The sequence below is a fragment of the Acinonyx jubatus genome, chromosome E4 (assembly GCF_027475565.1).
Source record: "Acinonyx jubatus isolate Ajub_Pintada_27869175 chromosome E4, VMU_Ajub_asm_v1.0, whole genome shotgun sequence".
NCBI classification, from domain to species: domain Eukaryota; kingdom Metazoa; phylum Chordata; class Mammalia; order Carnivora; family Felidae; genus Acinonyx; species Acinonyx jubatus.
In genome coordinates, this window is record NC_069395.1 from 1,908,822 (window position 1) to 1,936,435 (window position 27,614).

The window sequence follows — 27,614 nt, forward strand, 5'->3', positions numbered from 1 at the left end:
CCCGCCTCTGCTCCGCCCCCTGCCCTGGCCGGACTCTGCTGGAAGTCTTGGACGCCTGGGTTAGGGTCTCCACTGCTGGGCTGGGGGTAAGGCTGGGAAGTGGTGGGGAAGGGGGACCGTGGTCCCCGGGGGAGGGGGAGGGGGGGGGATGCCAGTTTCCTCATACCCCGGGTGTCTGTGCCAATTTCAGTAGACAACACAGGGGGCTCTTCTGGGTGGTCCTCGGCCTCGGACTGGGGGAAGGGCAGCTCCGGGGATCTGGAGGGGCAGGGACCGCGGGGCAGGGCGCCTGTGGCTCCTCACCCTCCACTCCCCTGTTTTGTCTTCCTGGGACTCTCCTTTGATCAACTCCATCAGCCACTCGCTGCCCTTCCTGCAATTAAAGACGTGGGGCCCTGACAGGTGGGGAAACTGAGGCCAGGCCAGCCACAGGAAAGGGAAGTGTATGAGCAGGTGCAGGGGAAGTGGAGATTAGGCTGCAGAAAGCCTCTCCCTCCTCCCCCGCCTGGAACAAGAAGATACAGGGCACTGGGTGTCCAGCTCGACCCCGGCACATTTCTAGCCGCAGCCACAGCCGCTGCCCGAGACTGGGTCCCTGCTGCCTCACAGGATGTCTGGGCTCCTTCCTGGAAGCCCTGATTCCATACATCGAGGCTGGGAGAGGCTCCCCGAAGCTCACCCGGGTAACCCTGGATGCGGGCGAAGCTTGCAGGCTCCCTCTACCTTGCTCCCTTGGAGTATTTCAGAGATGTGGCCCTTACAGTTCCGTTCAGAGACTGCACCCAATTCCCCTGGAAGGAGGGAAGGAGAGGGGAAGGACCCAGGACACTCCCCGGCGGGCGGGAAGTCCTTCTATAGTCTTACCTTCTTCTTTCCTGTTCCACCGCCAGCCCAGTTCCCTCTGGGCCTGGCCACCCGGATTTCCAATCGGTTCTTCCCCCGCTACCACAGCCCCGTCCAGGGGGAGAGGAGCCTGCGGGCGCCCTCCGAAGCCCCGAGGCCTGGGTGCTGTCGGCAGTGAAGAGATGGTGGCGGTGGGGGTGGTGACAGAGCTCCGCTCAGAGCCCACTTCTGCTTTTGGCCCAGGCCTTGCCCTCGCCACCCCACTACCCCACTCCAGACGGAAACGCTCACCCGCCACCCCGACCCAGACCTGAAAGGGAACCAGGCTTGGCCTCTGAACCCCTGAGCCTGGGGCTGGTCCCAGCACACTTACTTCCTTCTTAAAAATACTATGACGTCTCGAAATGAGCTGAGCTGCTCCCAGGTAGGCTGGAATCAGAGAGGACAAGCAAGCTGCCCAGGGTCACACCGCAAGTTACAGGCAGCCGTGCCTGGGACCCAGGCCTTCTGCGCCCTGGCCCCGGGCTGTCTGTTTCCCAGCCTTCCCACAGGCCGAGAGAGGGGCCAACCCTGAAGGGGCTTTTCCACCTCCTCCTGTTAGCAGTGAGAAAGCTGAGGTGCAGCGGGGACAGGAGGGCGCTCTGCTGAGTAGGTGCTCAGGGTCAGGGCTGGAAGAGGACACAGGCCCAGCTTCAACACTGGCCCCAGAGCCCCTGCTTGCTCCTTCGTAGCTGGGGAACAATAATAGCTCAGCCTGTCTCTGTTTTATCCCTATCTGGCCTCGACCTTTGGAAAGTCCCTTCTGAAGTCTGCCCTCATCCTTCCTCTTAGAGCATAAGACTTCTCCTAACAGGTGTCAGGGGGTTGGCCAAAGAAGGCTTCTGGCACAGTGGCTTGGGAAGAAATGGCAGAACCTGAACCCGGAAGCCAGGATAGTGAGGATGGAAGAGGGCCTCTTAGCCTGCTTGACGGAGCCCCTGTCCCTCGGCCTGTTTGCACAGATCTCTGTATGTGCACTCGCCTCCTCCTTGGCAAACTCAGTTTGCACGGGGTCCGGCCAGCTGGCATCCAGTTATGACCCCCTGTCCCCGTGCATATACACAGTTCCCAGGGAAGAGGGAAACCCTGAGAAATTGACCATAAAAGAATTGGCCCCACGTGACCCCTGAACCCAGCTAGGGGACATCTACGAGGTGGTGCCTGCCTGACAGGGGGAGAGGGAGCTGAGCAAGGACCCCCAGGGGCTCCCCCCATATCTGGAGTCCCACCTCCCCCACACTGTGGATCCACAAGCAGCAGAAGGTGGGGCGCAGGGGGACACGGGTAGGAGGAGGAAGAATATGGGGAGATTCTAGTCCCTCCCACTTAGAGATGCGGTCGCCATGGTGACTGAGGACCAGTGAGGCGGGATGGGGTTGGGGATGGGGGGCGGGGGTGTGGCACGGACGAAGGCACTGGGAGACAGGAACTGCCTGGCATTCCAGGGGGAGGGAAGCTCGGTGCATCCCCAAGCTCCAGGTAAGGGAGCCGGAGGGCTGAAGGGGTGGGGGGGCGGGCCATTGTCTGGTGCTGGCTCTGCCTTGAGAAGGGGGCAGACAGAGGGGTCGGGCCATTGTGTGCGGCACTCAGCTCAGCCTTCCAGCTCAGATCCAGGAGGCCTAGGAGGCCCTGGGGAAAGGGTTGGGGGGATTGGGCTTGGCGGGTGGTGAGAATGCTGAGAGACAGTGTGGGTGGGAAGAGGTGCGGGGATGCCGGGGGAGTAGAGGCTAAGGAAGCGCCTCACACACAGTAGGCACCTAAATATAAGTTGATTGGATCATAAAAACAGGGCAAGACGGTGCAGGGCAGGTAGGGCTGAGGAAGGGGAGCCAGGAAGCAGATGTACCCCAGGACTGTGCTCTTCTAGGGCTACCCCTGAGGCTGGGAGGGAGAGGGGGTAAGGGGAGCTAGACCTGGTCATTGATGAAGCCCGGAGTGGCTTTTCTCCCAGCTCCTGGAGCCCCTTCCAGTGAGGTGTCCATGTTGCCAGGAGCCCCAAAGGGACAGAGTTCCCCAGAGTTCTGTGGGTGAGCACAGGGTAGGGGTAGAGAGGGGTGAGCACAGGGTAGGGTGTGTGTGGAGTGAACACAGGGTAGGGATGAAGGGAGGTGAGCATGGTGTAGGGGTGCAGGTGGGGAGAGCACAGGGTAGGGGTGGAGGGTGGAGAGCACAAGGAGGGGTGAGCATGGGGTGGGGTGGAGAGGGGTGAGCATGGGGTAGGGTGCAGGTGGGGTGAGCATAGGGTAGGATGCAGGGGGGATGAGCATAAGGTAGGGGTGCAGGGGAGTGAGCATGGGGTAGGGGTGGAGGGGGGATGAGCATGGGGTAGAGTTGGGGGGGATGAGCATAGGGTAGGGGGTGGGGGTTGAGCATAGGGTAGGGGGCAGGGGAGTGAGCATGGAGTAGGGGTGGAGGGGGGATGAGCATAGGGTAGGGATGCAGGGGAGTGAACATAGGGTAGGGGTGGAGGTGGGTGAGTGCAGGGTAGGGGTGCAGGTGGGGAGAGTACAGAGTAGGGATGCAGGGAAGTGAGCATGGGGGAGGGGTGGAGAGAGGTGAGCATAGGGTAGGGTTCAGGGGGAGTGAGTACAGGGTTGAGGTGCAGGGGGCTGAGCACAGGGTAGGGGGCCGGGGGATGAGCATGGGGTAGGGGTGGAGGGGGGATGAGAATGGGGTAGGGGTGCAGGGGGGATGTGCATAGGGTAGGGTACACGGGGGTGAGTACAGGGTAGGGGTGCAGGGGGGTGAGCATGGGGTAGGGGTGGAGGGGATGAGCATGGGGTAGGATGCAGGGGGGATGAGCATAGGATAGGGAGCAGGGGGATGAGCATAGAGTAGGGTGCAGGGGGGATAAGCATAGGGTAGGGTACAGGGGGATGAGTACAGGGTATGGTGCAGGGGAGTGAGCATGGGGTAAGGGTGGAGGGGGGATGAGCATGGGGTTGGTGTGCAAGGGGTGAGCATAGGGTAGGATGCAGGGGCGTGAGCTTAGGGCAGGGTGCAGGGGGGTTAGTACAGGGTAAGGGTGCAGAAGGGTGAGCATGGGGTAGGGGTAGAGGGGGGATGAGCATAGGTTAGGGGTGCAGGTGGGATGAGCACTGGGTCGGCGGCAGGGGGATGAGCATAGGGTAGGGTTCAGAGGGAATAAGCATAGGGTAGGGTGCAGGGGGGTGAGTACGGGGTAGTGGTGCATGGGGTGAGCATGGGGTAGGGTGCAGGGGGATGAGCATAGGTAGGATGCAGGGGGATAAGCATAGGGTAGGGTTCAGGGGGCATGAGCATAGGGTAGGGGTGGAGGGGGGATGAGAATGGGGTAGTGGTGCAGAGGGGATGAGCATAGGATAGGGGGCAGGTGGATGACCATAGGGTAGTGTGCAGGGGGTATAAGCGTAGGGTAGGGTGCAGGGGATGAGTACAGGGTAGGGGCAGGGGGGTGAGTACAGGGTAGGGGTGCAGGGGGGTGAGCGTAGCGTAGGGGGCAGGGGAGTGAGCATGGGTTAGGGTCGGAGGCGGTGAGTACATGGTAGGGGTTCGGGGGTGAGTACAGGGTAGGGGGCAGGGGGGTGAGTACAGGGTAGGGTGGAGAACGAGGACGATGTCTCCATCATCCCTCCCCCCTCCAACCCCCACAGCTACATCTCTACCAAAGGCCAGAAAGCCTGGCAGGAAGGGGCTACTGTTCGATGTGGTCTAGGGGCCAGAGGAGAGGAGTCCCCAGAAGAGGTGGACCCTCAGCGGGTGACAGGGTGGAACTAGACATTGTTGTTTTGCGGGGGGAGGGTCCCCAGGCTGGGGAGAGAGGAGCTGGGGAGCCCCCACATCAGTGCCATGAAATGTCACAGCCCCTAAGGCTGGGCCCTGAACACCTGGCTCCTTCTCGCCACCGCCCCACCTGAACCCTGCAGACCCCAGCCCCCGCCAAGACACTTCCCTGCTGCCCTTGGCTTCTTGTGTGGGCAATGAGGAAGGTCAGCTGAGGAGCCCTGGCGGCCAAGAGCTTGCTTGATGCCGGGGCAGGACCTGCTCCATCACTTGCGGGCCTCGCGCAGAGTGAAGACGTGGGATCCCGCGTTCAGCAGTGATCAGGCACCTTCAGGACGGCAGCAGGAGAGCACTAGGTCACGTGTGGGCCCTTCCGAATGGGGGGCCCCCGTGACTGCCCGGGTCATGTGCCCCTGAAGCCACCCTGGCCGTGGGCTCCCCAGCAGCACGGGGGTGATGGCCGTGTGACTTTGCCTCCGACTCCAGAGCCGCCCACGCAAGAGCGGTGGTGGGCAGGGTGTCCTCCCCCCGGCAGGCTCTCCCGCGGAAGCGGATGGCCCTGCTGCGTGTGGGGCTGGTGCTCGTACCTGATGGCCAGAGAGGTCTCTGTCCCCTCCGGAATCGGGAGTCCCTAAGGTACAGTTTCTCAGCCCAGAAGAGCCAGAGCTGGCCACCGCCTCCCTCCGAGGTGTCTTCCCCATCCAAGTGGCTCAGAGCTGAGAAGGGACCACACTGGGTGGCCAAGGGGTTGGCTTCTGAACGAGGTCCATCTGAGTCTAACTTGGCTTCTCGCTGCGTAACATCACTTTCCTCATCTGCGAAATGGGACTATGGTGGTGCCCATCTGCTAAAACTGTTGGGGAGACCAAGGCCTAATAATGCGAACTACTCATATTGGCGGGAGGGGCTGGGGAAGGAGAATCCCCGGGTCTCTGGGGCAGGAGGAACTAGGGCCAGCCCGGTGTGAACTGAGCACTTCTAGAGGGCAGACGCAGGGCGTCGGGCTGGGAGTTTGGAGCTGGGCTGCCTCCCCCGTCTCCCCCGCAGTCAGAACCCCTCCCTGTGACCCAGATAAGCCAATCTGTTCAAGCAGAGAGGCCAAGGGGCAGAGCAGGCCCCAGATCTGGACTAGGGGTTGGGGAGGCGCAGAAGGCGGAGTCCAGGAGGGATCTTCCCTTCCCTGGATTCTGAGTCTGGAAGACTTTCTCTGAGTGGCGTGGCCCCTGGCTTCTCCCCAGGACTTGGCCACCAGCCTCCATGAAAGTCTGGGAGAGTCTTAGGCTAGTCGCCACGAAACAGTTGTCAGGAGGGCTCCGGCTGGGGCCCCCAGAGAAACTGAGGGAAGATGAGTGGGCCCTGACCGGGAATTCTAGGGAATGACGGGCTGCACCACGACCAGAAGGATGGCAGTGACACGGCAGGAAGGCCATCCTGCCTGAGCAATGACAGTGTGAGAAGGAGCTGGGTCACCAGCTGGAGTCAGGTTAGCCCTGGGATGGCCGTGCTCTTAAACCAGCAGCCGGCCGGCCTGGGGCCGAGTGCGCCGGAAGCTACCCACTTTATAGGTTGCCTGCCCCAGCTGGAGATGCCTCGTTAACCCTGCATTAGGAGGTTCCCCCCGCCCCCGGGCCTCCAGGGAGAGGTGAGCAGAGACTGGGGGGTTGGGTGTGAGCTCAGATGGGAAGTTTTCTGGGCTCCCCCTGGCCTGATGCTGCCCCGGGGAGGGATGGACGCCAGGCCGTGGGAGGGAACCAGCCACGGGGGAGAGCCCAACGCAGCCCTCTTAGTCTTTCAAGACTGCGGCCCCCCTGAAGCGGGGGTCCCGAGGGGAGACCACCGCAGGCACTTCTGAGCACACAGCCGTGGAGAGACCCGCTTTGTGGGTGAGCGAAAAGAGGAACAGAGAGGACAGGGTCACGTCCTATCTGAGAAATCTTGAGCAAGAGAAGAAGCCACTCCCGGGCTGGTTGGACTAGAGGTGGCATGACAGAGGGCAGTGGGGTGGCTGGCATGGCCCAGAAACTTTCTGGATAGACGGGGGGGGGGGGGGGGGGGGGGGGGGGGAGGCAGAGGCGTGTCTCCTTTCTTGCCCTCCCAGCGTCCCCCCCCACTTCCGCCTGAGCCAGGGATCTGTCACAACTCGACTCCAGAGGTGGAAATTCTGGTTTTCCAGAGCTCTCAGTGCCGGCTCTGGCGCTATGGGTACCTGGCGGGCCGCACTCCCGGCCCAGCCGGGCTGACCTTCCATCCCCTGTCCCCTGCCTCTGGGGCCTAGGAAGCCCCTTCTTCTTTCCCTTGGATGCACCCCTACCCAAGACTCTGGACACCTGGGGTTCTGCACTGTGGCTGGCTCGAGGGTATGTGCGATGAGGTGGGCGGCTGGGGGGTGATGATCCTGGGGACCTTGATGCAGCGACCCAGGGAGTCAGAGAGCAGGGGGAGGGGCAGCCGCAGAGCTGCCTGGTGGCGCGGCCCCTCATTACCTCCCTACAAGGGAGGGCCAGGTAGGCCAGAGTGTCAAAGACCTGCACCCAGCAGGGGAAGGGGAGAGGTCAGCATAGGCAGAATCAGGCCTGCCCGGGTCCTCTGAGGGCAGGGGAGAGGTCGGCCACAGATCTGAAAGTCCCAGCAGAGATGGGTCTGATTAACCTACATTTTGAGTGTAGGAAGCTGCTCCCCAGAAAGTCCCCTGCCTGGGCCCGGGGAAGGGAAAGGTCTGGGCTCTGGGCGACGGGGGAGGGAAGGCAAAGGGTAGACAGCAAGAAGGACTTCCTGAGACTCAGGTGAGAGAGGGCAGAGCAGGGCTGCTGGGGGCCGAAGATCAGAAGGGCAGGCAGGAAGCTGGACTCCGACCCACAGGGGAGCTCGAGGCAGCAGGCTGGTGCCCGTGGATGATGGAAGTGAGACTCAGAAGGCACTCTGGAAAGGAAACTGTCCCCTCCCCGGCACCCCCCACCCCCATGCGCACTTCTGCTGCCTGGGGCTCTCCTATTGGCTCCCCGGGGGGGGATGTGGTGAGGCCTGCTCACCCAGAGGGTGTCTGGGTGTCTGTTTCCGCAGAGCCATCTGGTGACAGCCTCTGGCCGAGCATGGCCCTCCTAGCCCCGGGCCCGGACCCCTGGAGCCTCCCGGGCCTTTTTCTCTTCTGGCTGTTTCTGCTGCCATGGCTGCTGACCGCGGGGGCCGCTGGGCAGGGGCCCCTACCCAGGGTCATCTACCACGCAGGTAAGTGTCCGACGGCCAGGTAGCGCAGGGCGGCAAGCTGAGCTGGAGGGGAGGGGCAGAGGAAGGGGTGGTATGGGGAAACTATGTGCCACGGCCGGAAGACTAAGGGGGAAGACCAAGGGAGGAGAGGAAGGAGCCGGGGTGGTTCTCCAGGGCTGGTGGTTTTTCTTTCCCTCCTTACATGTCACTGTCCTCAAGCCGGGCACTTCCAACCCCTAACTGCTTTCACACCCCCACGTGCCCGCAAAGCCACAGCCACGCCAGAAGATCATCCGTGGACCCGGTGGCCCCGCACACACCAGGCCCGCAACAACCACACAGAGGGTGCTGGACCGCGCCACGTCCAGACGCCAGGAATAAGAGAACTCGGGGTGGCCCACTGGGGTGCAGGCCCTGACGCTCTGCTGCCCGCCCTCTCAGCTCCAGGCAGAAGGCTCAGGAAGGGATATGCCAGGAGTTGTAGGCGCAGGGTCTCCTGGGCACGGCTGTGTCTCTGGTATCTGTCTGGGGCAACCTGGTAAAGGACACGCACGCTGGCCGCTGTTGGCGAGGACGCCTCTGTGTCCAGTGCTGGCATCCCCAACATAAGCAACGCTGGTACTCAGCCCGCCCTCCGGGTTCTGCGCGGGAAGCAGATGCGAGGCCCGGAGGTCATGCCGCAGGATGGGGCGTCCAGTAACCGAGGGGTTCACGCAGGTCTGGGGGAGGCCAGCACCTTGCCGACTTCTCCTTTTGGCCCTGAGATTCTCACAGCTTCCAAAGGGAACACTTAGCTAGACAGGACAGGCCTCTAGGGCTGACGTGCAAACACAGCCCTGGGGTGGGGGGAGCCTGTCCCCTTGCCGATGTACCAGCGGGACAGGAGCATCCCCCCAGCACCACCGCCACCCCGAGATGACCATGAGGGCCTCACTTGCCTCCCGGTGGCCAGCTCGCTGCCCCCACACAGGTGCCAGCCAGGCACGCCCACAGGGGCCTTTGGGGATGAACGTTTCCTCTCTGTTCAGCTGATGGCAGTGATTCTAGTGGTAGAAATGTCCTGCGAGAGAAGGGAAGGGGGGTTGGGGAGTGTGACCCTACAGCCCACAGCCACCCTGACACACAGTCCTATCTGTCTGTCTGCCTTCTGCTCCCCCTACTCCTCCCCCTGCCCCCCCCAGCCCCCCACCCCCGCCAGGCCTGGAAGTGTGTCCGTTGTGGCTCACTCTATTTGCTGGCCCTTTGTGTGTCTCTTGGGTTCAGGCCACCCTTCCCCAGCCCCGGGCTATCGTTACCCTGTCTCTGGCTGCCTCTTCTCTCCGCTGTGGGATCAACACAAAACTCCTGCCCTCCCAGCAGGGTGGGTGAAGGGGGTGGGGGTGCAGCGGCTGCTGGTGGAGTGTAGGTCTGGCTGCCAGGGCCTGGGGCGGGGGGGCACACTCTGCCAACACTTCCCCTCCCCACCTCAATCTCGGAAGTCAGCTCTGTGCCCAGCCAGCCCTCATCACTCACCCCTTCTCCTCAACTCCCAACAGGGGACGGACGCAGGGTTCTCAGCCTCTTCCACCAGAAGGGCCTCCAGGATTTCGACACTCTGCTTTTGAGTGGTGATGGAGGCACTCTCTACGTGGGGGCTCGGGAGGCCATTCTGGCCTTGAACATCCAGGATCCAGGGATGCCAAAGCTGAAGAACATGGTGAGCAGGCCAGGGGTGAAGGGCATGGTCTGGGGGTGGGGAAGGGGCCGACAGTGCCTCCCCACCCCCGTGCCTGGTCTGCCTACGCATGACCGGCTACCCATCCTACCGGGTCGGATGTACCCGGTCTGCAGAACAGAGAAGAGATACCATAGTGGTCTCCCTACTTGCTGGTACCCTGCCTTCTGCTTGAACGATACTAACTGCTAGAATGGCTGAAATGGAAATCATTGACATACGACAGAAACACTGACTCCAATGACATCAATAACATGACATCCACCCACTGGTAGAAATCACTGAAGCCTGTGTATTAAATTACGGTCAGCCTCCTAACGGGAATGGTGTGAGGAAGAGAGGGGGGAGGAAGGAAGGAGGGAGAGAGGGAGCAATTTCTGAGCATATCCCGGTTGTGCCTCTCAGTGTGTGGCCTGTGGGCCACCTGCGCGTATGGGTTGCCGGGTGAAGATGCAGCTTCTCTGAGGTGGCAGCCAGGAACCGACATTTTAAACAATTTCTCCAGGAAACGTGTGGTTTGACAACAGCTGCTCTGTACACCAGGCATTGCCCTAAGGGTACTTTGCATATGTTCCTGGTGGGTGCCCTCCAGGAGCTTGTGCAATTGACTGAGATCACTTAACCACCAAGCGGCCGATTCTGGATTCAAACTCAGGTCTGATTCTGCAGGCCGTGTTCTACCATACAGCTGCGTCCCAAGGAACGCCAGCATCATCAGAGCAGTGGCCACAGTCACAAGCTGATGTTATTACAGCTCATTAGCATGTCACTGGCCACCATGCCTTCCGGTGACTTCACACCTGGCCCAAGGAGACGGCAGCAGGTCAAAGCTAGAGCCGAAGACCTCACTTTTGTTCGTCTCCCTCCCCACTCCCCACTGCAGATACCCTGGCCGGCCAGTGACCAAAAAAAGAGAGAATGTGCCTTTAAGAAGAAGAGTAATGAGGTAAGCCGAAGTGGGGGTGCAGGGGCTCTGGGCAGAGCCCCCAGACCGCCACCGGAAGACCTCAGGTGGGACAGGCAGCGGAGGATGCTTGTTTCCACTATGACGCCTGCATCACCCTCTTTGAAAACGTACTGAGACTGCGTCGGGGGTGCCCCGCCCTCTCCCCCCCAGCAAGGGAGGGGCAGCCTGAATTCTCTGTCTCCCCAGACACAGTGCTTCAACTTTATCCGTGTCCTGGTCTCTCTCAACGCCACCCACCTATATACATGTGGCACCTTCGCCTTCAGCCCCGCTTGTACCTTCATCGTGAGTTATTGGGCACCCAGCTCTCGGACCCAAGCATCCCTTCCACACCTACTCCCGGCCCATCCTCTGGAGCTCTGGAAAACTCTGCTCTTCCAGATGCAGGACCCTCGTGAGCTTCCTGGCCCCACCTTCCCTCCATGTTCCTCTCCTTCCCTCAAGCCCTTCATTTCCCAGACATGAGACCCTGGCGTTCTGGCCCCCAGCCTCTCCCCCCCCTTTAGGAACTCCAAGATTCCTACCTGATGCCCATCTCCCAGGACAAAGTTGTGGAGGGGAAAGGCCAAAGCCCCTTCGACCCCGCCCATAAGCACACAGCTGTCTTGGCAGGTGAGTATCAGGTTTCCAGTATCTGCCTTCCCAGGTCACTCTGGGAACTATGGAATCTGACAGTTTTCTGAAAGGCAGGGGATGGAGGGAGGGGAAGCCAGGAGCCTCAGGGCACCAGATCAGAGAGAGACTCGGGCACCCCCAACCGGTCCCGCTGAAGCTGCCCCAAAGGAGGTGGAGGGAGGTAGATAGAGAGAGGTTCACACAGGCAAGAGGGTCCGGGAAGGGTCTTGGGCAGAAGAGAGGCCTGAGGCTCAGCCATTTTTTCTGTGGAGTTTACGAGAAATCACGGCCTGTGCCCTCCCAGACACAGACCATAACAGATTCCCCGCCCTGGTTTCCTGGAAGAGGTGGCCTTTGGCTTTTGAGTTGGACCTTGAAAGATACGTAGATGGGCAGCGAAGATGTTCCAGGAAGAGAAGGTAGGGCCAAGGGGTGGAGGCAGAAAACACAGCCACCTTTGGGGAACCAGGAGTGATTCTACTTGCCAAGTGGTTCTGCTGGGCCTGTGAGGGAGCAGCCAGAGGAAGACTGGACAAGGCCAGTGCACGGAGGGACACAAGGCATGACTATTCCCTGAGGCAGTATTCCCTAAGAAGGGGGCTCAGCGGGGTCTGTGAGCTGGGCTCTGGGCACCACAGGAAGGTGTAGAACACAGAAGGGGGCCAGAGACCGATGTGAATGCTGGCGCCAGGCAGAGGCAGGTCTGAAGAGAGCAGGGACCCCCTCCAACCAGGAGGCCTCCCGCCCTCTCCCCGCCCTAGATGGGATGCTCTATTCTGGCACCATGAACAACTTCTTGGGCAGCGAGCCCATCCTGATCCGCACGCTGGGACCCCAGCCTGTCCTCAAGACCGACAATTTCCTCCGCTGGCTGCAGCGTAAGGACCCCAGTCCCCAGCACAGGTCTGGCCCGTCCCAGAGCAAGCGCGGCGGCCAGGCCTGAGAACCCGAGACCCGCTGTTCCCCCTTGTGCCCTTCTTGAAGGGGGCCTCCTCCGTGCGAGGCAGTACTGTTGCTGGGGGTGCAGTTCTCGGCCCCGCGAAGCGTCAGTAAAAGGGACCAGGTGTCCCCCCCCCCCCCCACTTCCCCCAGGGCCACCCTCGGCCGGCCTCTAGGCATCCAGTCTGCGGACCAGCGCTTGGGGGGGGGTGGTGAGGGCGGGGGTAGTCCCAGCCTTAAGCCTATCTGCCCCGCCCCGCAGCGGACGCCTCCTTCGTGGCAGCCATCCCCTCGACCCACTTCGTCTACTTCTTCTTCGAGGAGACGGCCAGCGAGTTCGAGTTCTTCGAGAAGCTCCACACGTCCCGCGTGGCCAGAGTCTGCAAGGTGTGCGGCCCGGGCGGGAGGCGGTGCTGGCCGCGGGGCAGCCATTGGGGAGATGGCAGGGGCGGGGCCGAGCGCCCAGGACCCAATGGGAGCGGGGCGGGCGCGCGGGAGGCGGGGCGCAGGGCGCGCGCGGAGCGGGGCGGGGCGCCACTGACTCCGCCCACGCGGCCCTAGAACGACGTGGGCGGAGACAAGCTGCTGCAGAAGAAGTGGACCACCTTCCTGAAGGCGCAGCTGCTCTGCGCGCAGCCGGGGCAGCTGCCTTTCAACGTAGTCCGCCACGCGGTGCTGCTGCCCGCCACTGCCTCCGCAGACGCCCGGGTCTACGCCACCTTCAGCTCCCAGTGGTGAGCAGAGCGGCGGGAACGCGGGGGCTGCGCGCGCGGGTCGTGGGGCCGGCGGGTTGGAGCTGTCACTCCGCGCAGCTCACCTAGGAAGGCGTGTGATCGCCACCACGTCCCACGGATCAGACCCACCCCCTTCATGTAGATGGAAAAAGAAAACTCAGGTTCTTACTAGTTGATAGCCTGCCTGGTTCCAAAAAGGATAGGAGACAGCTTACCAAAGGCAAACATTGAGACAAGATACGATAAAAACTGATAAGGAAACAGGAGTAAAAGAAAAATAAGACAAGGCAGGGACTGGGACGACGCATTACAGATGTTTGTCATTTATGCAGTGCCAGGTGCTGATCACAATTTAGCTCTGAGCTTCCTAATGGCCAAAGCAAAAAGGGAAACACCATCAGTATCACTAAAGTTAAAATAGTCATTGCTTGGAGGCTGAGAAAAGTCAGTTGATTTGCTGTGATCTGGTCACACGGTGTTTAGGTACTTCCTGACAATGTGTCAGGTACCAAAAATACCTGCTGTAAGCAGAGGCTGGTATTAATGACGTCCAGAACCGAGAACAGGATGTGAGCCACAATCAGGTTAAAGGGAACAAGAGAAACCTGTTGTCCACAGGCCAGGGCTGAAGGAATACAAATATTCTCATAGTCAGGCTCTGGTTGGTTCCCTGAGGGTCAGGAATCAGTAGGACCAAAAGGAGCAGGGCTTCATCTGGAGCCTGTTGGGAACTATTTACACTGCCCCTCCCATGGGTACAGCCCAGCCTGGGCAAGACAGGCAGCAGCCACCCCCACGGCCTGAGCCCCAATCACGTCTCCTTAAGGATAATCACACTTCAGGTCCCAAGACGGTCCGCAAGGGACTCCCCCAGCCTTATCACCACAGCTCGGGGAGACTAGGCATCAGTAGGCCAGCCCCACCCTCCACACCCCTTCCCTCCTGGGCTTTCTGACCAGGGTGGGCCAGGGCTACAGGGGGAGCTTCCTGGTATAGAAGAGAGATAACAGTGTCCCCTCTGGCTGTCCCCAGGCAGATCGGTGGGACCAGGAGCTCTGCCGTCTGTGCCTTCTCTCTCAAGGACTTCAGACGTGTCTTTGAGGGGAAGTACAAGGAGCTGAACAAAGAGACTTCACGCTGGACTACTTACGGGGTTCCCGAGATCAGTCCCCGGCCAGGCAGCGTGAGTACCACCCCCAACACCGAGCGACCGCCCTCCACAGATACACACACACACTTCCCCCATGTCAAAGGACCTGTCGTGGCGCAGTGAGTGTCCAGTCGTTGGTGCTTCCTGCCCTAACCGGCCCTGTCTGCTCAGATACACACTTGGCCCAGCTGCTCCAACCCCATCCTATCCACAGAGAAGCACCCCCTCCGCTAAGTGCACACCACTTACCTGAGTACATCACTGAGGAGACAAGGGGGCACGGGCTGTGCCAAGGACTGCCTGGCATCTTCATCTGCGTTTGTTATTCAACTCTTGTTTTTTGATCCGAGTGCTATACGGTCACCATCTAAAGAATCCTAGAGAGCTACACGGTCGGTTATAAAAATCTGCCTTATTCCCTGCCCTACGCTTTTCCCTCTCTAGAGGGACAACCCCCTTCAACTCTCTTAGCCGATACTTTGTGTATTTATCTCCAAATCTCTAACGTACTTTTATTTTCAAATGTTCACTTACTTATTTTGAGAGAGAGAGTGCGAGCAGGGGAGGGGCAGAGAGGGAGAGAGAGAATCCCAAGCGGGCTGGGTGCCGTCAGCGCAGAGCCCGACGCGGGGGTCCATCCCACGAACCGTGAGATCGTGACCTGAGCCGAAATCAAGAGTCAGATGCTTAACCGACTGAGCCCGCCAGGCGCCCCGCCCCGTCTTTCACATACTTTTATTGCCGCCTCTTGATGCTTCATTTTCAGGCAGGATCTATTGAATTCCCCGTTCTGGATGGTGAGGATTTAACTGTGTTCCTCCCCCTCCCCCCTGCCACCCCACCCCCCCCCGCCCCCCAGTAGTGTGTGGCCTGCAGCAGCTAGCAAGAACTGTTTTTGTGCGTCTCTTTCCAAATTCGTGGGCACTGACATTACGCTGGTAGCTTGAGGTCAGCCACGGGGGGAGTATAGGTCACGGCAGTTGGCAAACCCGATGAGTCAGGAGACAGGGATCCCCGACGCCCACACCGGAACTGCTTTGCCAGCACACCACTGTACCCACCCCTCATCTCCCAGGGTAGTTTTGTCACAATTTTGGTTAGATCAATATTTATATCGGACTCTTCTGCACCACTGAGCTACGTAGAAGGCCATGATTACTTTTCCTTTTTACATAATTAAAAATTTTCCCTGGGGTTAGTAATTATCTCTCTCTCACTTTTTTTTTTTTTTTTTTTTGCTTGCTTTGTTTTCTAAGCTCTTATCATTAATTCAACCTCAGACTCTTCCTCAATTATCTGCATTTCTTCTGAAGACACAGCCATTAGGCATTCAAACAGTTTCACTGCGGCCTGGACCAGCGGCTGGCCGTCCGGGGCCAGGGCACCGCTGCCATCCTGGAATTTCCCTGCTCATCATTCTGGGCTTTCCCTTTGTATCTGTCCGTGACATTCTCGTGTTTCTTGCAACCTGTGACTTCCTCTTTTTTTTTTTTTTCTTTCTTGTTTTACTATCTTATTTCATGAACGTGGCCTCCATAGATCCCTGGAAAGGGATACAGCGGAGGTAAACTTTTTGAGACTGAGTGTCTGAAAATGTCTTTATTCGACTTTCACATTTGGTAGTTTGATGTGTGCAGGTAATTCTAGACTAGAACTAAGCTTCCTGCAAAACTTGGAAGGCTTGCCCTGTTATTACCCAGGGGGTTACTGAGATACCCAGAGCTATTCTGATTCTGAAGTCTCTCAATGTCCTGTTTTTTTCTCACTGGAATCTTGTAGTGCCTTTTCTTTGTCCCCAGTTCTGAAATTTCACAGTATTGTGCTTTGACGGGACTCTGTTCATTTATTGTGCTGGACATTCAGCCTGCCCCTTCAGCCTGGGAAGATGTTCCTGCAGTTTGAAGTTTTCTTGAACTATTTCCCCCTATTTTCTTTTTAATGAACAGACAGTTTTTGAGGCTTCCTGCCACTGTTGTAAGCACTAGGGGATGGATACACCAGTGAAGAGAGCAGACAGAAGTCCCTTCCCTCACGGAGTGGACACGTTCATGTTAGAATGTTTTCTTGCTTCTTTCTGGCCCTCCTGGACTGGTCCTCTCCATTTTTAAATGCTGTCCAGCTTTCCAAGACTTCGGTTTTGCCCTACGTTCTGGGAGAGTGTCTCAATTTTGTCTTCTTATTTTTTTGAAATGTTTCTTTTCAGAGAGAGAGAGGGAGCACACACGAAGGGGAGGGGCAGAGAGAGAGGGAGAGAGAGAATCCCAAGCAGGCTCTGCACTGTCAGCACAGAGCCTGACGTGGGGCTCGATCTCACAAACTGTGAGATCATGACCTGAGCCGAAATCAAGAGTCAGATGCTCAACTGACTGAGCCACCCAGGCGCCCCCAGGCGCTGTTCTTTTAAGTCTCTTTTTAATCTATACATTCCCTTTCCATCTTCTTATTTTCTCTTGCCATTTACTTGTCATGTAGAATTTTTCACTGTCTAGATCTTGGTGACCGTGTCTCTCTGTGGTGGAGTTTAAGGAATTCCTGTAAATTCATTGGAGGTTGGGTCTAGAGACTCAGTAACATGAGTTTGATTTGATCCCTTCACCCTGGTCGTGTGTCTTCCTTCAGGACACACGTGGTGTCTGGCTCCCTCTTTGAAGTACAGTCCTCTTTTGTAGCATCATGTTCTTGTTTCGTGGATACACTCTCTTCACTTAGCTCTCTGAAAATGGTAATACTACTTTGCGTGAAGGTCTCTTTTCTCTGAATCATTTAGCTGTGTTGTTTGTTTGTTTTCCATTTGTTTGTTTTGGTCCGGTAGCCCTGGGCTCTTTGCTGTACTTGAGGGTGGGGACCATGCAGCTGTTTGGAAACTGCACCGGTGGATGGGACTTGGCTCCACTGTTGTCCCCTGGAGGTGGCCTGGCTGGGCGGTTTTCTTGGGGACCCTCAACGTGAATATCATCAAGTCTTACCTTTGACCTCCAGTCAGTTTTCCGGAGCCCTCTTCTAGCCTTCTGCTCGGAGGGGGACGGCCTGGCTGCTGGCGTTGAGGGAGAGGGGGTGAGGGAGGAGTCTCAGCATGCACTGAGCCTCCCTGCCTTCACCCCTGCTTTCATGGTGTGCCCGTGCCCTCCGCCCAGAGACCCTCTACTTTACCCTGGAGAGTGAGCCTCCAGACCTGGGCCAGGCCCTGCCAGGGCCAGTCCCCCAGCCACGGGAGCTGCAGGAGACCAGCCTCCGTCCTGGACAGACTTCCAAATACTCTTCTGACTCCGTGCCTCCCTTGCCTCACTTCTGGAGGTGGCTGGGGCCACTCACTCATGACCTTTAGGAATTCTGCCTTGTAAATCAGACAGCTTTGGCTACCCCAGGGCTGGCTTAAGAAAAGTCCTTTCTTTTTTTCCTGCTAAGTCTTTTACTGTGTGTTCATTTGCTTTCCAGCTTCCAAACTGTGGCTGCCTTTGCTTCCCCTCCTGTTCTCCCAGTCCCTGTAGCTTTCTGCCTTAACCCACCCCCCACGTTTTCGGGGGAGGAAGTGAGAATAGGTGCGTGTGCTCATTCTGGCATCAGAATGAAACATGGCTGTTATTACCTCACTTACAGACAAGGAAATGGGGGCTCATAGCGGGGCGGGGTGGGGAAACCTACCTGAGGACACAGCTTGCAGGGGACAGAGTTGGGCTGGCCCTAACATAGTGCTTTTGGGTGTGGAGGACAAGGATCCTGACTGAGATCAGGACACACGGCGTGCTGGTGTTGGCGGGGCCTCTAGAGAACAGCCGGCCCACCGCGTCCGCCGTCCCCTCACTTTATGGCTGAGAAAAAGGAGGCCCCGAATGGAGAAGGGGCTCTGCCAGACTCATGTGGCAAGTTCATGCCACACCGTGGTGACAAGCGCTTCCTGCTACACCACCCCTTTCTGTCACATCCGTCATGCAGTCACTGACTCCACAAACACCATTGGGCACCAGCTGTGTGCCAGTCTTGCGCTGGGTATGCCCGGGGCTCCCGATATGAGTGAGACGTGGTCCCTGCAGCAGGTAGCTGTCGCCCTACTTCCTGCCGGGCACCCTGGATGAAGGCGATGAGGAGGAGGAAAGTAATAACTGCTAACACTTACCGAGCACTTCTTCGTGTCACGCCTGTTCTAGTTACTTTTCGCGTATTCGTGCATCTCGTGCGCGCACCGAGCCTGTGATATACGCGGCACTGTGTTCGGAGGCTGGAATTCAAGGCCAGGCAGCTCCAGAGTTTAGCCACCTCCTAAGATGAGGACTGCTGGGAGGGAGGGAAGAGGCAGTGGTGAGCTCACGGGAAGGAGAGAGCTGACCTGATCTTCCTCCTCCCCGCTTTAGTGCTCCGTGGGCCCCTCCTCTGATAAAGCCTTGACCTTCATGAAGGACCATTTCCTGATGGACGAGCAGGTGGTGGGGACCCCCGTGCTGGTGAAGTCTGGCGTGGAGTACACGAGACTGGCGGTGGAGACAGTCCAGGGCGTCGATGGGCACAGCCATCTGGTCATGTACCTGGGCACCAGTGAGTAAAGGGCTCCAGGACCTCCCTCGGCGACCACGTAGGGGCTGCGTTTCGGGCTGAGGAGGGAAGCCCTGGAGTTCATTCGCTCATGCTTTCATTCGACAAATGCTTTCTCAATACTGGCTATGTGCCTGGTGCCCTGCTAGGCTCTAAAAATACAGCGGGGTTACCCGTGCCTTCTGAGCTTTAGTGCTGGAGGGGGTGACAAACACAGAGGACTTTGGGGGCCTTCGCAGAAGCTGTTTCTCTCATGGAGGAGCCATGGAGAGAGGTGAAGAGCGGGCAGGTGGAGGGCAACTGGGAGCAACCAGGACAGGACCCCTCCTTAGGAAGTCTGCTGTGAGGGGAAGCAGGGAGGGGACACTGTGGGGGCGGGGGCGGCAGCCTGCATGCTTTTTTTTAAAGAAGGAAAGGTCAGTGGGATCCAGGAGAGGGGCAGGTGGTGAAGAAAGGGGCAGGCCAGGGGGTCACTGGCAGGTACAGTTGCAGAGAGAGCAGGAAGCCGGAGCCTGGGACACGGGTGGGGGCCAGCACCCGTGCTGGGTTGGTGGTGAATGAATAGAACAGGCAGGATTGGGTGGGTGGCTGGCAGGTTATGGGCAGGCCCCTCCGTGCAGCTGGAGGACGCAGGGTCTTGGGCTGGGGGTGAGGGGTAGAGAAGGTGGGGGGGTTGGAGAGAAAGGGGGTAGATTCAAAAGCCGTTGTGGAAAGGAGGAGAGAGAGCCCGCGGGGAATGTGGAAGTTTGCCAGGCGCGTCTATGGAGGGCCAGGCAGGGGTGACCTTGAGCTTCAGTGGAAGAAACCTGCAGGTTCCTTCCTTCTTTTAGGACATGTTTCCAGCCACTGTGTCAGCTGTGCCCACCCTGGGTCCCAGCAGAGAGCAGAACGTCCCCAGAGCTCGGTCCGTGTGGAATGCACGGAGACAGCCGATAAACACGGCACATGAGTCACTACTCGGCGTGTTAGGAGATTAGAAAGTGATTCAGCACGAGGGCAGATGAGGAATGCCAGTTAAGGAAATGGCGGTTTTTAAAAGGGTGGTCAGGGGGCGCCTGGGTGGCGCAGTCGGTTAAGCGTCCGACTTCAGCCAGGTCACGATCTCGCGGTCCGTGAGTTCAAGCCCCGCGTCAGGCTCTGGGCTGATGGCTCAGAGCCTGGAGCCTGTTTCCGATTCTGTGTCTCCCTCTCTCTCTGCCTCTCCCCCGTTCATGCTCTGTCTCTCTCTGTCCCAAAAATAAATAAAAAAACGTTGGAAAAAAATTTTTTTAAAAGGGTGGTCAGGGTGGACTTCACTGAAGTGCCTCGGAGCAGGGACACTCGGTGGAGCTGAGGGTGGCTGGTGACATGGTTTTGTCCGGAAAGCACTCAGCTGTCCTCGGCCCCAAGTCCGTGGGGAAGGTGGGCTGGGTTCCGGCACAGGAGGGGCAGAGGGGCAGGGGTGTGAGCCACTTACGACGGGACTTACGTGATCTCCGCGGCATCGAAGGCAACAGCCTGACAGATCCGTGTCTGCGCACTTTGCACTCAGCAGGAACGTTCTGACAGCTGGGAGGCCATCTGGAGTTAGAAGGGTCTGTGGACCCGTGACAGTCTCTGCTCTCTTCCCACAGCCACGGGGTCCCTCCACAAGGCTGTGGGGAGTGGGAACAACAGTGTCCATCTGGTGGAGGAGATCCAGCTGTTCCCTGAACCTGAACCTGTCCGCAACCTGCTGCTGGCCCCCGCACAGGTGGCAAGGGGCCCTCCGATGAGGTGGGGGGCTTGGGTACCGGGTCCTCACTGGGCAGGGTGACCCCGTCACTCTCCCTCTCTTTTGCAGGGTGCAGTGTTTGCGGGCTCCTCGAGGGGCATCTGGCGGGTCCCACGAGCCAACTGTAGCGTCTATGAGAGCTGTGTGGACTGTGTCCTTGCCCGGGACCCCCACTGTGCCTGGGATCCAGAGTCCCGGACCTGCCGCCTCCTGCCCACCCCCATCCCGTGAGTGCCGGTCCCGGATGGCAATGAGGCTGGCCCGCCAGGACCTTCTTCCCCATCATGCGGGGTTCTTCCTCTCTCCAGGGGCTCCTCCCTCCAACAGCGTCTCTCCTGGGGAGGGGTCACAGCAAGCCGTCCTGGGTTCGCCTCCCCTCTTCCTCCTCCTCTTCCCACTTTGGTCTGTTTCAAGGGATGAGTGTATTCTCCCCGCCTTCTCAGGAAGTCCTGGAGGCAGGACATGGAGCAAGGGAACCCACGGTTCGCCTGTGCCACTGGCCCCGTGGGCAGAAGCCGCCAGCCTCAGAGCCGCCCCGAAATCAGTGAGTGCAAAACCAGGGGGTGGGGGGCGGGGAGGCTCAGGGACTTCTGGGCAGGGATGGGCCTTTCTGCCTCAGTCTCTTCCCCCAGCACCTGCCCGGCTGGAGACCTGAACGCCCAGATTTGGGACGGATTTGGGTCCTGGCTTAGGGAGGAAGGTTAGGAGCTCTAAGCTGGGATTCAGGATTGAGGCCGCAGTCTGTTTTTGGTGCAGAGCTGGAGTCAGATGGACTGAGGTCAGTTTGGGGTCCAGACTGGAGATAGGGGAGGGGTCAGAGTCGAGTTGGGGAGTCGAAATGGAAGCCGGAGAGGGGAGTCAGGGTCCAAATGTTGGCACAGCTTTCCTGCCCTCCTCTCCCCTCTCTGAACCGCTCACCCTTCACCTCCAGTTAAAGAAGTCCTGTCTGTCCCCAACTCCATCGTGGAGCTCCCCTGCCCCCGCCTGTCAGCCCTGGCGTCTTATCGCTGGAGTCACGGCAAAGCGGCGGTCCCAGAGGCCTCTGCGGCGGTCTACAACGGCTCCCTGCTGCTGCTGCTGCAGGACGGGGTGGGGGGCCTGTACCAGTGCTGGGCCACAGAGAACGACTTTTCCTACCCTGTGGTCTCCTACTGGGTGCACAGCCAGGATCAGCCCCTGGCCCTGGACCCTGAACTGGCGGGCATCCCCCGGGAACGTGTGGAGGCCCCGTTGACCAGGGTCGGGGGCGGGGCCGCCCTGGCCGCCCAGCGGTCCTACTGGCCTCACTTCCTCACGGTCACTGTGCTCCTGGCCCTCGTGCTTTCTGGAGCCCTCCTCCTTCTCCTTGCCTCCCCGCTGGGGGCGCTCCGAGCCCGGGGCAAGGTGCGGGGCTGTGAGACCCTGCCTCCTGGAGAGAAGGCCCCCCTGAGCAGAAAGCAGCACCTCCAACCTCCCAAGGACCACACGACCTCGGCCGGCGAGGTGGACGCGGACAACAACCATCTGGGCTCTGAGGTGGCTTAAACTCTGGGCACAGACCGGGGCTGTAGGGTGGGCAGGGCGCCTGGCCATGCCGGCTGTGGGGACCTGGGACTTGGTGGGGGAGTACCACGAAAGACCACCTTTTCCTGCCACTGTGTGCCACCAGGAGCCCTCAGCGGGGCTGGACACAGCGGTCTGACCCCCTCTGGGCCTGCCTTCCACCACGCACACAGGCTCTCCAGCTTGGCTGTTCCAGAACCCTCCGGCGGGGGGGCGGGGGGGGGGAGGTTCCAGGACCCTGTGGTAATAAACACCAACATACAAACGGGACAGCACGCTAGTACCCCTGGCGACCCCACTCTGGTCGCAGCCGCCACCTCACCTCAGACGCCAGCGCCCCCCTCCCGGGGATCTGCAGGGAGACGCGCCCTCCCCCTCCCTTGTCAACCATGCACCGCTGACTCCCGGGAAGTCTTTCCGGAAGTCTGACCGCCTTCCTTCTTGCTTCGGTTGGGGAGACTGTGATCCCTGCTGGCCTGGCTGGAGTAACAGGGGTCATCTGAGCCTTGTTCACTCCTTTGCTGTGGCTGACCCCTTGATCTTTGTCCTCTCCCCTCCTTTATTTTGGGATTCAGAAAACGGCTTGTCACAGACAGTTTATTTTTTATTAAAAAGACAAAGCTTATGGGTGGTGCTTTTGTCCGAGCGGCATGCCGTAGCCGAGGACCCTGGGGGTGGGGCGAGCAGGCAGTCCCACGACGTCAGCAGGGAGGGTTTGTGGGGTGCCTGGTCTCTTCTGCGCTGCCGGCTCCCCACCCGGGACCTGCCCCCCAGGCCTCTCCTCTGCTCAGGCGCTGCAGGAGAGTGGCTCGGACCCCGCTGTCAGGCCAGCGCAGCTGGGGGGTGGCAGCCTCCACCGGGACCCACCGGGCCGCGCCTCACCTGTCGCTGACCCCCGCCGCTTCCGATCCCCGCAGCTACTGTTCCCTGCCGTCCCAGCTTCCCGTGACGCCGATCGGCACCCCTTCCCCACGGCCCCAGTTGGCGTCAACTCTCGTGGACTGGATTTATGGAGAGACTGTACAGCCACCCCATCCCCTCCCAGATCTGACACGCGGCGCTCTGTCCACACCCCCGTGCCACCTCCCTCGGGCTAACCAAGCCCCTTCCCTCTGTCTGCCAAGACCCCCGGCATTGCCCTCTCACTCCACGACCCCTGCCTTCCGTCTGCCCCCCTCCCCACCCAGGTGTGCTAGGTGTTCTCTGCGGGAACCAAACACATGAGAACGCTGCTCCCCCCCCCACCCTCCCCACCAAACGCCAGAGAGGGGCCTTTCTGGCTGCCCCCCCCCCCCTCGCCCCAGGGAGGCCCTCGCCCTCTCCGATGCCCTGTGGTCTGGCTTTCTCCGCACAAATGACTCTCTGAGACTACCGCTGTGTCACCTTCACACCTGGCCCCCCTCTTCCCATAACTCTCTTCCCCTATGGTTTACTGTTTTTATTTACGTATTTATTTTTAATCGTGGTACAAAGCAAATACCGTAACATTTACCCTCTTAACCACTTTTAAGCTCAGTAGTGTCAACGATATTCACGTTGCTGTGTAACAACATCTCTAGGGCGTTTTCGTCTTGCAGCCCCCTTCCCTGCAGCCCTGGCAGCCACCATTCCACTCGCTACGAGTCTGACCACTTCAGGGGCTTCAGGGGGAATTGTACAGCGTCTGGCCTTCCGCGACTGGCTTTTTCCATTCACCATAGTATCCTCCAGGGTCACCGTGGCGTAGCCCGGGCCCAGGATGCGTCCCTCCTCTCTGGGGGCTGACGCGTGCTCCGCCAGGGGCGCTGGCCTCGATGTCCTCACCTGCTCATCTGTGGGCGGACGCCCGGTTGGCTGCACCTCTTGGCTGTTGTGAACTCGATGCACAAGGGTCCCCTCCAGATCCCGCCTGCCGTGTCTTCGTTGCTGGCCTTACGTGGCTTCTCTAGGGGTTTCTCTCTCCCCTGCTGACTCCTCTTCCTCCGCTGCCCAGTGCACTCTTACCCCGGGCCTGGCTTCCACTCTTCCAAGGACCTGCAAGCCTTCTCCCGCGGCTCCCCTGCTGGCCTGGAGACCTGGGGCTGTGGGGCCTCGGGCAGGACACGCCTCCGGGGCGGCACCTGCTATGAGTGCAGAAGCCTCCCCTGTCTGCCCCCCCCACCCCCCCAGCTCCTCACCTGTCAGAAAGAAGGTCCACAGCCTGCACCGTGGGGCGCTACGCTCGGGCGACCGAGGCCTCGGGGGTGCTTACCGTTTGTGAGAGCACAGTCTTGGTCAGTCTCACCCGATGTGACCTCTCTGCAGACTTCGGCGACAATTCCTTCCTGCAACACCTGTCCTTTGGTCTCCGGCTGCGGTGCCCTCGTGCTCACCTGCCTCCCCGTCTGCCTCTGCATCTCGTTCCCGCGAGCTCTGTTCTCTCCCTCTGACGGTTCCCTCGGACAGGGACAGGGGTTCTCCGAGGGGTTCCCTCGGACAGGGGTTCCCTCCCTCTGAGGTCTCCAGGCCTGCTGCTTCCACTCCCGCCTCTTAACCAAGGACGCGCATCTGCCCACCCATCTGGCGAACATGCACTCGGCATCTGCTATGGCTCGGAACTTGGCCTAGACGGCGGGAGACACAGGAGTCAGGTCTGCTTCCTGTCCTCACAGGGCTCACTACGCAGCAACAGGGCCGGCCACCGGGAAGAGTATCGTGGGGGACAGGGCATGGCCCGCCCCTCTAGCTACTGCTTACCTGTAACTAGACACACCCCAGGCGTCTCTAACGCACCATCTCCCAGGTTCAGTTTGTCATCCCCTCCAGACCTGCTCCCCTCCAATGTTCCCCTACGAGGGGAGGCTTGGAACTCACCCTACGCTTTGCTTCCTCTCTGCCACCCCTCCACACCACTGGGTGGGTCCCCAGCCCCCCCCCCCCGCTCGCCCTCGAACTCCTCGGCACCTCTGCAGTCCCACAGGGTCCCGGCCACTTCACCGAGACAACCAGAGCCCACCCCGCACCAGTCTCTTCCACCTTTCTGCCACCCTCCTCCAGTCTCCACTCTCTGGTCAGGGTCAAGAGAAGCTTACTTAAAAAAAAAAAAAAAAAGAAAAAAAAAATTCTTCCTAACACTTGAGATGGCTTTTCGTTAGATCCAGAATAAAGAAACGAAAACCTCGGAACAGCGTGCCTTCCCTCCAGCGCCTCCAAACACGCCTTGGTGCTACTTACAGCTTCTGAGCACCTCTGTGCACTTTTGGGGAAACCTTTCCCGAGTGCCCGGCGTTATTCCACGTCTTGGTAACACAGAGATGAACAGACATCCTGCCTCAAGGAACGAACAGTGAGGTTCTTCTCCCACCTAGAACATCACCCCCTCCAGATTCTTCTCTAACCTACTATGCAGAATTAGTGCCCCCCCCGCCTCCTTCACTGCAATCCCTTCTTGTACCGCTTGCTGCTTCGCCCGGTGTCTGTGTGCCTGGCATATGGTAAGCACTCTCAGTGCTCAAATCCATTCATTCATTCACTCAAATATTTACTGAGCACTTTTTATGTGACAGGCGCTGTCAGGTGCCGAGAGCACACTACTGAACAGAACACACAAGTCTTGTGATCATAGAGCATACATACATTCTAGTGTGGGAGACAGATAATAATAGATAAATAAGTCAAACAGGGACCGACATTAGATGGTGATGTGCTATGAAGGAAAGAATCGAGTGGCAGAAAGAAGCTTGAGTGGAAGGAGTGTGTACAATTTAAAAATTTTTAATGTTTATTATTATTATTTTAAGAGACAGAGCGCTAGCGGGGGAGGGGCAGAGAAAGAGGGAGACACAGAGTCTGAAGCAGGCTCCAGACTCTGAGCTGTCAGCACAGACCCCAATGCGGAGCTCAAACCCGCAAACCGTGAGAACGTGACCTGAGCCAAGTTGGACGCTTAACTGACTACGCCACCCAGGTGTCCCTGTACAATTTTAAATAGGAGATTCAGAGTAGGTCTCACTGATAGGGCAGAGTTTGAACAATGGAACATGAAGTAAATGGAAGCATGGGCTATGTGGATGGCAGAGGAAATGCCTCCAGACTTAAGCAGAAGCCCATGCAAAGGTCCTGAGGCAGGAGTGATAGAGGTAGATGAAAGGAGAAAGATACTGGGGGTGGGTATGAGAGAGATTGTAGGACCCTGTAGGCCATTGCCACGTAGATGTTGGTTTTTATTCTGAATAAATGGGGAGCCACCGGAGTGTTTCGAAAAGGGGAGGGAAAATGATCTGACTTAGAATTCAAAGGCATCATTCTGGCTGCTTCTTTGTGATTAGAACATAGCAGGAGCAAGCATCAACAAAGAAATCTGTGAGGTAGCTGCTGGGATAATCCAGGTGGAAAGGATGGTGTCTGGGAGCAGTGTGGCAGTATGGAGGTGGGAAGTGGCCAAGCTCTGGAGATATATATATATATATATATATATATATATATATATATATATAATTTATTTTTTTAAGTTTATTTTGAGAGAGAGATAGAGAGAAGATCCCAAGCAGGCTCCGTGCTGTCAGCACAGAGTCGGATGTGGGGTTCCATCTCACAAATGTGAGATCATGACCTGAGCGAAAACCAAGAGTCAGTCGCTTAAGGGACTGAGTCATCCAGGTCCCCCGGGTATATTTTTAAGATAAAACCGATGGTGTCTGATGATAGATTGCATGTGATGAGTGAGAAAAAGAGAACATTCAGCGATGGCCCCCAGATTTTTGGTCTGGGCAAACGGAAGAATATACTTATTAATGAACCAAGGTAAGGAAAAGAATGTCTATTCGAGTCCTTTGTCTATTTTTTAAAAAATATTTTTAATATTTACTTTTGAGAGAGAGACAGAGAGCAAGCGAGTTGGGGAGGAGCAGAGACAGAGAGACAGAATCTGAAGCAGGCTCCAAGCTGTCAGCACAAGGCCAATGCAGGCAGGAACTCAAAAACTGTGAGATCATAACCTGAGCCGAAGTCAGTCACTTAACCGACTGAGCCACCCAGGCGGCCTGCCTTCTATTCATTTTTAAATTGGGTTGTTGGTCTTTGTTGCTGACTTGTAGAAATATCTCTTGAAGTGAACTGATTCTCCACTCTGGCCCCCAGTCCCTCATCTCCTCCTTTTATTTAAAAAAAATTTTTTTTTTTTTTCCTGGAGAGAGGGAGAGAGAGCACGATCCGGGGAGGTGCAGAGAAAGAGGATCCAAGGCAGGCTCTGCGCTGACCGCTAAGTGCCCTATGCGGGGCTGGACCTCAGGAACCCCAAGACCATGACCTGAGCCACAGCCAGACACTCAACACTAAGCCAACCAGGTGCCCTCTTCTCCTTTTAAATCCAAGTATGGGCAAATAATGTCAGAGCCAGAAGAGACCCTAATGTCATTTACTGCACCTCCAGGATGTCCCCCATCCCTGCAATGTTTTGAGTCCTCAAACCTCAAAACGGGTTATTCTAACCCATTTGAGTCCTTCCTCCTGCACACTGGCCTCTACTCTTTTGGGTTTACAGATGAGAAAAGTTACGCAAAAATTACAGATTACATTGAATTTAAGATATCCAACAGACCCAAAACACAAGGTGACCCACTTTCATCAGTATCTCCCAGAAGCGCCCGGCGACTCGGTTTCGGCGAAGGAGAAAGGACACGCACGCGCCGTAGAGCTGAGGGCAGAACGAAGCCAGTGGAGGCGTGGCTTCTGCCCGAAATCAATATGGCCACAGGACCCGCCCATCCACTCTTCGGGGGCGGGGGCAGAGGCTCAAGGCTCAGTACTCCATTGGTGGAGTTGCCTCACAGGGCATCCCCGCCAGGGGGCGGGAATGACAGTGTCCC

The 27,614-nt window shown here is 58.4% G+C and overlaps 1 protein-coding gene and 1 long non-coding RNA gene across 6 annotated transcripts; one reads left to right on the forward strand and one right to left on the reverse strand.

Annotated features, from left to right (window-relative positions):
* Positions 1–22,414, forward strand: SEMA4A (semaphorin 4A). Of its 5 annotated transcripts, none has more exons than XM_027048286.2 (15): positions 1–86; positions 7,705–7,869; positions 9,384–9,544; positions 10,446–10,508; positions 10,716–10,814; positions 11,036–11,141; positions 11,906–12,022; positions 12,346–12,470; positions 12,645–12,817; positions 13,850–14,000; positions 18,317–18,497; positions 20,108–20,226; positions 20,317–20,474; positions 20,691–20,791; positions 21,179–22,414. In XM_027048286.2, the coding sequence occupies exons 2-15, from the start codon at positions 7,734–7,736 to the stop codon at positions 21,769–21,771; spliced, it is 2,283 nt and encodes a 760-aa protein (XP_026904087.2). In that variant the 5' UTR covers positions 1–86; positions 7,705–7,733; the 3' UTR covers positions 21,772–22,414. The 5 variants fall into 5 exon arrangements, with proteins under 5 accessions (XP_026904087.2, XP_026904083.2, XP_026904086.2 ...); XM_027048282.2 differs by lacking the exon at positions 1–86 and adding an exon at positions 2,272–2,361; XM_027048285.2 differs by lacking the exon at positions 1–86 and adding an exon at positions 6,780–7,001.
* On the reverse strand, positions 15,449–18,247 carry LOC128312933 (uncharacterized). Its single transcript, XR_008292893.1, has 2 exons — positions 18,082–18,247; positions 15,449–17,001 (listed from the first exon to the last, which is right to left on the reverse strand). It is a non-coding gene; the product is annotated as an uncharacterized LOC128312933 (long non-coding RNA).
* Positions 22,415–27,614: the final 5,200 nt, after the last annotated feature.